Source organism: Antechinus flavipes, chromosome 3, assembly GCF_016432865.1.
Source record: "Antechinus flavipes isolate AdamAnt ecotype Samford, QLD, Australia chromosome 3, AdamAnt_v2, whole genome shotgun sequence".
Taxonomy (NCBI): Eukaryota; Metazoa; Chordata; class Mammalia; order Dasyuromorphia; family Dasyuridae; genus Antechinus; species Antechinus flavipes.
Window position 1 is genome coordinate 564,014,818 of NC_067400.1, and position 11,254 is coordinate 564,026,071.

An 11,254-nucleotide genomic window follows, 5' to 3' on the forward strand; every position below is an offset into this window, starting at 1 on the left:
TAAAACCTTGGAGAGCCTTCTGGGAATGAGTATGGGAAAGACACTGAGTGCATAGTTAATATACATCTATTATTCAATGGTTACATTAGCCATGACCAATAACTGGCCCAGAGGGGTACATAGAATGAACAAATCCGATAAATGTAATGAGGCTATAAATCACCAAATAAACTCCCTCCCTATCACTCCGAATCTTCTATAACCTGGGGGTTCTCTGGTTGTGGAATCAATGGCCCCAGTGGAACACTCTGGGACTATTGCTAGGGGGAAGGGTGAGGATGGGGAAGTGCTATTTCTATGTCACATCTTCTGGTAAACCTTTACCAACTGCCAGCCTCACAAATCAATCTCTTTCCTCTAACTTTGCCTGGCACTTTATTTGCATTTTTCTTATGTCCTCAAGTTCTCTTTTATATTTTAATGATTTTCATTCATGAATACTCTGAGTTTTTCCATTTTACCCTCCCCTCTCCTGGCAATGTACTGTCCCCTCCATCTGGAACAGACTCTGCCGGTCACCTCTCTTCTCTACCTGGATAAATCCTTCCTTCTCTATAAGACTTCCTGAATTTCTTTTCTTTCTTTTTTAAAAACCTCTTCAATTTAATTTGATTCAGCAAAAAACTGACCAAAGTCTTTCCAAATGCTAGGCACTGGTGACACAAAGACAAAACAAAAACAAAAATTAGTTCCTGCACTCAAAGAACTTATAATTTTCTGGGGATGAGGGAAGCAGAAAATACAGCTTAAAGATATAAATGACTATCAGATCCTAAATAAATAAGAAGTCAAAGGACATGAGCACTTTCCAATAGAAGAATGGCAAATTGTCAATGACCATATAATTCCATAGTCCAAATTACTCATAAGAAGGGAAAGCAAAACTGAAACAATGTTTGAGGTTTTGCCTCATACCCAGAAAATCGACAAAAATGACAAAAAATGGAAAAAGTAGGAGGATGTAGGAAGGCTGTGAGAAGATCGACTCACTACTAAATTATTGGCAGTCTAGAAAACTGGGGCAAATATTCAGGGAATAGATATTATGTGAGAAAGGTGAAAAGAACATTTATATTATTTGGCCCAGTTATACCATTACTAGAAATATACTCTCTGCATTTTGTTGTGCAACATGGCTAATATGGAAATGTTTTACATGATTTATACCTATAATCTCTGTAAAAATTGTTTGCCTTTCCGAAGTGGAATGTAAGGAGGATAATAATATGGAACTCAAATTTTGTTTTTAAAAAAGACTTAAAATTTTTGTTTACATATAATTGAGAAAAAAATTAAATAAAAAAGAAATAGATATGTACCATAAGAAGATCGACTATAGAAAGTAAGGCCTTATATATGCCAAAATACAAAGTTTTGTTTTGTTGTTTGTTTGTTTGTTTGTTTTTTGCTGAGGCAATTGGGGTTAGGTGACCTGCCCAGGGAGATGCAGCAAGGAAATATTAAGTGTCTGAGGTCATATTTGAACTCAGGTCCTCCTAACTTCAGGGCCAACACTCTATCCACTGCACCATCTAGCTGCCCCCACATAGTATTTTTTAATGATAGCAAAGAACTAGAAATAAAATGGATCCTTCTTGATTGGAAGGTGGTTAAAAAACTGTACCATATAATTATTGTGAAATATTATTGTAAAGTTACAAATAATAGAAATGAGGAATTTGTTTCTATCTCCTATGGGGAAAAAGTGAGGAAAATTAAAATTTTAAAATTTTAATTTGGAGAGAAGAAACTGGGAAAAAATTAGGAGAAAGTAAACTCTCCAGGTACAGATACCAGTCTAGATTCTACTTCTGAGTTCAAAGAGAAGCAAGATAAAAGATAATTGAGGAGGACATAAAAAGACCAAAAAAGATAACATCCTAAAGAAGACTCAAGAGAGAAAAAAAGAAAGTAGCTTGCCAAAACAAGGCAAAGTAAGTAACAGAAGGTAAGTGTAGCAATCGGTTGTTGTTGTTCAGTAGTTTTTCAGGTATGTCCGGCTCGTTATGACTTCATTCGAGATTTTCTCAACAAAGATGCTGGAGTGCTTTGCCATTTCCTTCTCCAGATCATTTTACAGATGAGGAAACTGAGACAAAGAGGGTTAAGTCAGAGGGTAAAGCAAATTGAGAGAATGGATGGGTGGGTAAGGAAACTGGTCCTGTAGAAAGGAGTTCACTGTTAGGCTGTAAAAGGAGAATGTATAGTTATAATGTTTTTAGTAAGCCTAATGAAAGAAAGTTGAGTTACCAGAGTATTAAGAAAAGATGTTAAAAGACCATAAGTCTTAACCAGGAACTTAAGGTTGAAGTATAAATACCTGTAAGTTACTTTAAAAAAAAGAAGACACAAACATCTCTAATGGGTCGTATCCCAAAGAGATCATAAAAAAGGGGAAAGGACCCAAATTGCAAAAATGTTTGTAGCAGCCCTTTTTGTAGTTAGTGGCAAGAAACTGGAAATTGAGTAAATGCCCACCAGTTGGGGAATGGCTGGATAACTTGTGGTCTATGAATGCAATGGAATATGATAGTTCTATAAGAAATGATCAATAGACTGATTTGAGAAAAGCCTGGAATGACTTATGTGACTGATGCTAAGTGAAGTGAGTAGAACCAAGACAATACTGTATGAAACAATAGCAAGATTGTGTAATGATCAACTGTGATGGACTTGGCTTTTGTCAACAATGAGGTGATTCAAAGCAATTCCAATAGACTTGCTGTGGAAAGAGCCATTCTCATCCAGAGAGAGAACTATGGAGTCTGTGGAGCAAAGCATAGTATTTTCATCTCTTTTTAAATTCTTGTTGTTTATTTGCTTTTTTTTTTCTTGTGTTATTTTTTGATCTGATTTTTTTTCCTGGGGCAGCATGATAAATATGGAAATATATTTAGAAGAATTGCACATATTTAACCTATATTGGATTCCTTACTTAAGGTGAGGAGAGGAGGGTGAGAGAAGGAGGGAGAAAAATTTGGAACACAAAATTTTGCAAAGGTGAATATTGAAAACTATCTTTGCATGTATTTGGAAAAAATAAAAAGCTACTTAAAAACACATTAACATTGAAAAAAGACACAAAAGAACTGAATATTTCAATCAATATGGAAAATAAGAAGAAAAAATTGTGTAGTGGCTTTGAGTGTGGAACATTCATATTTCTGTGAGTTGAGTGATTTATTTGTGTTCCAAGTATATATAGGCTTATCTTGATCCTGAAGTAGGAGGTAAAAGAGATGTGAAGAACACCTCTAAACACTCCAGGTTGTTAGAGAGAAAGAAGTGCTCTTAAAAGAACAAAATCAAGAATTCAAGGGGAAAAAAAACCCAGCAAAATGAAGTGGAGGAGTGGAGATTCATCTATTATCAGCATTTTGGAAAATAATGTTACATAGAGGAAGCCCTAGAGTAAAAGTAAAGTTGGAAAGAGGGAAGAGTTTGTTTTATGTAACATTACTCCATTTTCTATTTTCTATTTTATCATCTCAGACTTGGCCTGCCAAAAATGAACTCATGATCTTCCCAAACCCTCCTATTTTCCCAGCTTTCCTACTATTGCCAAGGTCACTACCATCCTCAGGCTTACAGCTTTGATATCAAACACCCTTAACTCCCCATTCACATTCACCTCACCTAGCCAGTCTATCATCCAATCTTGCTTCTATCTTCTCAGCATCTCCGGTATATACTGTATATGTGTATGCATCTGTGCTTCCCTCTCTCCATTTACATAACTATCACCCTCAGGCAAAAGCCCTTATCACCTATCACCTAGACTATTGCATTAGCTTCTTGAGGGGTGTCCCTGCCTCCCATCTCTCTCCACTACAAGCTATCTTCTGTTCAGCTGCCAGAATGATTTTCCTAGATTTGACAGTATCACACTCCTTGCCCCATCATACATACACATACTCCAAAAACTCTTATTGGTTCCCTATTACCTTCAGGATCAAATTTAGAAGCCTATCTTTGACTGTTAAAGACCTTCATAACCTGGTCTCCTCTAACTTTTCCTAACCTTCTTACATTTCAATCCTCTTTACATACTCTGTGTTCCAGTGACACTGACCTATGTTCTCTGCCTCCATCTGCCTACTTTGAGGAAAACTCTCCATTTCTCATCTCTGAAAATTCTCTATCTGCCATGCTTTTCTTCCTCACCTCTGCTACTTGGATTTGATGCCTTATGTCCTTAAAGATTTAACTCAAATCCCACCCTTTGCAACGTCTTTCCCAATCACACCTCACTCCTTAGCAAGTGCCTTCCCTCTGAGAGTATCTTAATTTACCCTGTATTTATTCTGTATGCACATAGTTATTCACAAATTGTCTCTCCCACTAAAATATGAGTCACTTAGGGCAGAAATCATGTTTTTACCACTTTTTCTATTCTCAATGTTTGGTGTTTAAATGTTGTAGATTGACTGAAAAGGGGAAGGGAGAGGAGTAAAATACAATTAGAGTTCAAAACTGGACTTGAAGTTCATCTTGGAACGGAGAGAGCTGGATACCCTGAGGAGGGAAAATATCAACTAATGTGGAGTCACAGAATTGGTTGAGGAAGGTCAGAAAAAGAAGAGAAGAGTAAGTAATTGGAGATTCCCAGCTCAACAGCTCCAAAGCAGCTATCTATTGAAAGAAGTGAAAAGATAACAACAATAGTCTGCTGTCTTCCCAGGGCATGGATCCAAGACATAACAGAGAATGTCCTGAAGCTTATCAAAATGGATAACGATTACTCACTTTTGGCGCTTCTAATGGACACAAATGAAAAAAGTATTGCTCATGCTTATAAAGTCTTGGGCAAGAAACGAAAGGTTTCTTGCAGGATCCCAGCATGCAAATTCTCACTGTAAACCATTTAAAGCAAGAAACAATGAAGAGAACAATTATTTAGGATGTGAATAGTGCCTAAGAAAGTGCTGTCCGAGAATGGTATTTTTACTTCTGGACTACAAATAAAAATATAAAGATGACAGATTCGTGGCCAGAAATGAAGTATATCTAACAGAAGTTGGCAAAAAATATATTTTCTGAATGTCTTGTAAATCTAAACAAAAGGGGGATTTAAACTAAAAAAAGATCGGAGAGGGAGAGAGGACTGCTTACATTTAAATATTCCCCAAGAGATTAGCAATGATGAATGAAGAACAGTTGAAATATACAGTTCACAGGAAATGAAATCCAAGAAAAGATCTAGTAGAAAAATCTCATGACTTCCCTTTTCTATACACAAATGCTCAGAGTTTATGCAACACACAAAAGAAACAAGAAGGCCTCATAAAAGGAAGCAAAGGTATCTCTGAGATCTTATGGAATAAGTTACATAGCTAGATCATGATTCAAAAATGGGTATATCATAGGCTAAAGAACCAGGAAAAAGAAAAGATGATGGAATAGAATAGCATTGAATTTTAAAGAGATACATACATGTAAGGAAATACAGTAACCAAAAAGAGATGCACACATGTAAGGAAACTTACAAGTTACAGGAACTTAAGTATGATAGAGAATATTTGTATGAATGTTAATGGAGGGAGAAACAAAAGTGATTTGTTATTGGAGTATACTACATATTTTCTGGACAAGAAGAGGAAGCAGAGAGTTTGGGCAATAGATCACAAGCCTGGAACAGTGGTATATAGAATGCTGATGAAGGATTATCCAGACATCTGCTGGAGATCTCTGTCTCTAGCCCTCTAGCATTCTGCCTCTCTCTTTCCCTCCCTTGTTCTTTTCTCTCTCTGCCTCTGTGTTTCTCTGGCAAAGCAGAACAAGAAACTTCTTGACTTGCCTTAGTCATAATTTCATCCTTCAACAGGTAAAGAAACAAACAAGGCAAAGTTATACACTCCATCATATTCTCATTAACATTGGGAAATTGGTTGCTGGGGGAAATTGTGGTCGAAATGAAGATTTGCTTAGGGAGAAGTAACCAATTTCTCCTAGCATTTGTGATAGAAGAAGGGAAATATATATCTTCTTACTTTACTAGTCTTCTTCCATATATTCCACAATCCTGCCTCGCTGCTCCTCAAATGCTACAATCCATCTCCTATTTCCTATCCCCATGGGATCTACCCCACACCTGGAATATTCTGCCTTTTCAACTCCATCTCTTAAAATTCTGAGTTTTCCTCAAGACTCAACTCAAATGCCACTTTCTGCAGAAGGCCTTTCTCAGTATCCCAGTAATGAGAGCCTTCTTCTCTAAGGTCACTTTTCATATACACCAAATTATTTACATATTGTCTCCCTCGCTAGAATGTAAGCTCCTTGAGGGAAAGGCCTGTTTTTGCCTTTCTTTGTATCCCTTGCATTTAGCACAGTACCCAGTACGTGGTAATCCTTGATTAATTGAGAATCTCAAATTCATATGAGATTTTGAGAAGGCAGATTTCAAAGAATTCAAGAGAAAACATAGGAAGGCACCCATGCACTAAATGTTACAGGGAAAGTCAGTCCAGGAAAGATGAAAGATATTCAGGAATGACATTCTTGACATAAAGGAAAGCAATTCCAACAATGAAGTAAAGTGGGATTTATTTGAAAAGACCAATGTTGACACACAGGGAACTCACCAACCAATTCAGATTTTTTAAAAGAAATGTGCAGAAGATGGAAGTAAGTCCAAGTAACAATGGACACATATAGAAGCATGGTATGGTCCTGTAAAAAACCTGACAGAATCTTAGAATTAGATGAATTAGGTAAAGGAAGTTAAGGACCAAAAAAAAAAAAAAAAAAAAAAAGGCAGTTGTCTTTTGAAGTTATATTGAAAGAAAAAAGAGAATCAAAAAAGGAATAGGACCTCAGCCTGGAGTGGATGGGACAATGATAATTGACAACAGAGAGAAGGTAAGGCTGTTTAATTTTCATTTTGCTTCTGTTTCTCTGCCAAAGAGAATGCTTTATTTTAATCATGTCACTAGAAATGAGCCAACAAAGAATGGTTTGATAGAGTTGATATGCATGATAAATAAACAGCAAAAAAGTACCTCTCTATCTTTGAAGAATTCAGGATACTTGGTCTTCCACTACTTAAAAAAAATGGCAGGTGTGACTGCTGGGCTATTTATTATCAGTTATAATACTTGAAAGGCCATAGAAAATGGGAGGGGCACCAAAAGACTGGAAAAAGACTCATTGTCCAATTTTTAAAAGAGGAAAATACTAGTCTGTAGTCAGTCAGGCACCCAACATTCATTAAGTGCCTATTATGTACCACAGACTATGCTAAGCACTCAATTGCTAACAAAAGCAAAAGATATTTATTGCTCTAGAAAAGCTCATAATCTAATGAGGGACCAATGAACTTAATGTCAATTCCTGAGAAAATCTTAGAATGGATCATTAAAGAGATGGTAGGTGATGGTGATTAAAAAGATCATGTCCTACTGAATTAAGCTCATTTCTGTTTTTGAAAGCCTTTTAAAAGGAAGAAATTTCCCTCTCCTCCATCCTGACCTCTTGGAGGTCCATAAAGGTTGGATGACCATTTTTGGGCAAGGGATTGTGAGCATTCCTTTAAACTCTGGGCTGTCCATCGAAGTCCTTTCCAATGCTCAAATTTTGGAATTCTATGACTCTCACCTTAGAACATCTAGATTATTATGGGGAAATCATTTAATTGTTCCCAGTCTGTTTCTTCATCTGTAAAAGAGGGATAATAAAACTTGCACAACATATCTCACAGGGTTATGAGGAAAGTGTGATGCAAACTCAGGGTGTTATACAAATGTGAATTGTCATTGTGATCATTTAAGTAAAAAGAAAGTGTAGGCAACTGAAAGAATCAGGGAAGGCTTCAATGAGGAAGTAGCTCCTAAGCTGAAGCACCTTCTGAAAGGTGGAGGTGAGTATGTGCCAAGACTTAGAAACATTGTCAGACTTCCCAAACATGGGAGATCCCCCTCCTTGAAGAGATCTCCCCCTCCTTGAAGTTCTCAAGTCATTCTCTTAGGACATTCTATCCTTTATTGGAGTCATCTGTGCCCTTGTCTATTCTTCCTAATAGACAGATAAGCTCTTTGAAAGGCAGGAATAGTGTCCTGTTCCATCTTTGTATCTCCAGGGCTCCCATATAATGGGTACTTGTTTACTTATTGAATTGAAATGTTTTATTCTATCTACAAATACATGTTACAGGCAGGATATGAACCCAAATCTTCTGAATTCCAACAATCTCTATGCTTTCTCCCCTGCTGGTTCTCCCTTGGAACCGACAGACAGACCCTTCTCAGATCATGCCCAGATTGAGTTAACCCATTAAGCTTTAGACCCATTGCCCTGTGGTCATGGTGTGCCTGAATTAGCTTTGCAAATGTAAGGGTTCACTATATATAGGCATCTCCAAGCCCCAGACTTTCTATCTCATGTGACAATCCATCCTAGCAGTTCCTTACCATCTGCCCTGCTGAGGCAAATATCCCTCCTCCCTTCCCCGCCTCGTCCCTTTCCGTCAATTGTTTCTGGTCAGCATATTGCCTTATGGTTCCACTTATTCCTATAACTTTCCAAATCAAAGCACCTTCCTTGGATACCTCTTCCTATATGAGTTATCTCCTCTTAAGAGAAAGTAAACTCCTAGAGAGCTTTTCAATTTGTATCACCAACACTAAATACATACAAAACACTTCATAAAGGCTATTTCTTCATTCATTCCTGGCACCAATTCAATTTAATCCAGCTGGCTCATTTCCCTTACACAGAAACACCCTGCTGTAATGGATACATGGCCAGACAGGAGTTGAAGTCCTTCCTATGACATGTATTTATTCTAGCTATAGTACCATATTCAAATTCCTTAAGCTATCAGTGCCCCAGGTAACTATAATACTATGTCAGAAAAGGGTTGAACTGCAACAGCTGGGGACATTTTCACATAGGAAATTCCACTTTTTCTTTTTCTACTTTTTCTTTTCTCTACAAGACTACAATCTCTTGAGGAGGGATGCATCTTCCTCCTGAAATCTCCCTCAACACTAAGCTTTACACATGTCATTGTTGTTCAGTTAGGTCTAACTAACTAAAGATACTGAAGTAGTTTGCCATTTCCTTCTCCTGCTCATTTTACAGATGAGGAACTGAGGCAGACAAGGTTAAGTGACTTGACTAAGGTCACATAACTAGTAAGTATCAAAGACAGGATTGGAATTCAGGAAGATGATTTCCTGATTTCAGGCCCTGCACCACCTAGCTTTGCCTTAGCTGGCATTTAACAAATGTTTGTTGAATTATACTGGATCACTCAACTTTGACCCAATTTGACACAATATCCAGTGTTGTGTTGGGGGGAATGGAAGCAAAGGAAAAATGAGATATAGTCCCAGCCCTTTACAAGTTCTGGGTACTACCCAAGAGGTACCAAATCAACACTAATATCCCACTTAGAGTTCCAAGTTAATTAAATGATGTGTCAAGGAAAAGCAGGAGGCAGCTGCTAAAACGCAAAAATCCTGGAAACAAAACACCCAAGCAAGATTTGGGTTTTGTTTCTAGCTCTTCCACTCACTAGCTCAGGAACCATTCCTTCCCCTCACTTGATCTCAGTTTCCTCATCTGCAAAATGAAAGGGCTGGAGGAGATGAACTTTAAGATCCCTTTGCTTCCATGTGATGTCATTCTCAGTTCACTTACGCATACTCCAGGCCACATTTGACCAAGCCCAAGAGGCGGCTTTGTAGACTATCCCCAGCACAGACTACACCCTGTACCGCCTGCAGTCCAAAGTCAAGGAAAATAGGAGGGGAAAATAGAAGGAAAGAAGGAAGGCAGGAAGGAAGAGAGGAAGGGAGGAGGGAAGGAAGGAAAGGAGGAAAGAAAGAAGGAGGGAAGGAAGAAAAGAAGGAGGGAAGCAGAGAGGGAAGAAAGGAAGGAAGGAGAGGGGGGTGTCGTTCAAATAAGCTCACCCCACCCTTATCTTCCCGGCTCTCCCTCATCTGCCCAGCTGGGGTACTGAGAGAAGGGGCCCAGGTTCTGCAGAAATGGGACCAGGGTAGGAAAAAAAAAATCTTTTTCTGTCTCCAAGAACCCCTCATCACATTGGGCACCACGCAGTGCTCCCTTCCTCATTTCCCCCTCCCCCGATCTCCAAAAGCCTGGCATGCAGGGAAAGGATACAATAATGCAGTGTTCACCCTGGGCCAGGGTCTCCTGAATGGCCCCAGACTGGTCCATCCTAGCAGCTGCGACTGGACCCAGAGACGCACAACTAGGGATCTGGGAACTGGCTCACGGATACATCCTTTCAGTTCAGGCCCGATAAGCGAGTGGACGTCGGAGGGGGTGAGTGATTGGAGTCCCGAGACCCCGAAGGGTTGGGAGAGGCGAGAGGAGGGAGATAGAGGAGAAGGAGAGATGAGGTTTTAGGAGACTGGAGTGGCGAGGGAGCATAGTCCAGCCCGGCTTCTAGTCCCAATTTCCACCACCAACGTGGGGCGGATATCCAGCCAGGTTGCATCAGCCAGAGGTGGGGGCAGGAGGGGACACAGTGTCCTGTAGAGAAAGACAAGTGAGTAGAGAAAAGGGTACCCCACCCAAGCTTCATAACCGTAGCCTCCGACCCCACCCTTGTTAGCCTGCACCGGGACTCCAGCCGGGTCTCTCACTGATTAGCGTGCTAGAGCAAGCAGCTGTCAGCCTGCCTGCCTACCTCTGGGGATGTCACTGCCTGCTGCGTGCTGGAGACAACGGAGAGCCCGGGGACAGCGGGACAGCGCCAGCTCACTACACCTCCCGGCAGGCTCCACGCAGCTGCCCGCGGGCCAGCGGGCCAGGGGGCCAGATGGCCTACAAGTCCCAGCTTGCACTGCGCCTGTCCCTACACCACTGGGCTATTTAACCCCTTATGTATCTCCGTAGCCTTGAAGGGTCCCTACCAGACTAGACCGACCCTGCCAGATTGTTGGAGACTCCTACAGGCTCCGAGCCATTTAGCACGTCTCCCCCAACATCTGCCCCTTCACCCTGAGTCCCCACTACCAACACACACACACACACACACACACACACACACACACACACACTCCAAGCCGGAGGCGTGAATCTGGCTTGCAAATAGTGTCATAGGACGGAGAATTCAGTTCAACGCTCATTTATTCAATCTCTCTAAGTGGATCGTTGGACTTAAAGTTGAGTAAAACATCATTGGAAGGATGGAGCTGGAAGGAATCTTAGAGGTCATCAAATTCACCCCTCCCCCTTACTTAACAGATGAGGCAACTGAGGACCAGAGAGTTTAAGTGACTTA

At 40.0% G+C, this 11,254-nt stretch overlaps 1 protein-coding gene across 1 annotated transcript in view; it reads right to left on the reverse strand.

Moving 5' to 3' along the window:
- Positions 1–11,001, reverse strand: part of INPP5B (inositol polyphosphate-5-phosphatase B) — a 71,209-nt gene extending 60,208 nt beyond the window's left edge. The window contains exons 1-3 of the mRNA XM_051987729.1: positions 10,658–11,001; positions 10,126–10,500; positions 9,643–9,722 (exon numbers count right to left, since the gene is read on the reverse strand). Coding sequence (XP_051843689.1) covers positions 9,643–9,722; positions 10,126–10,182 — 137 coding nt within the window. The 5' untranslated portion in view covers positions 10,183–10,500; positions 10,658–11,001. The remainder of the gene's footprint in view (positions 1–9,642; positions 9,723–10,125; positions 10,501–10,657) is intronic.
- Positions 11,002–11,254: the final 253 nt, after the last annotated feature.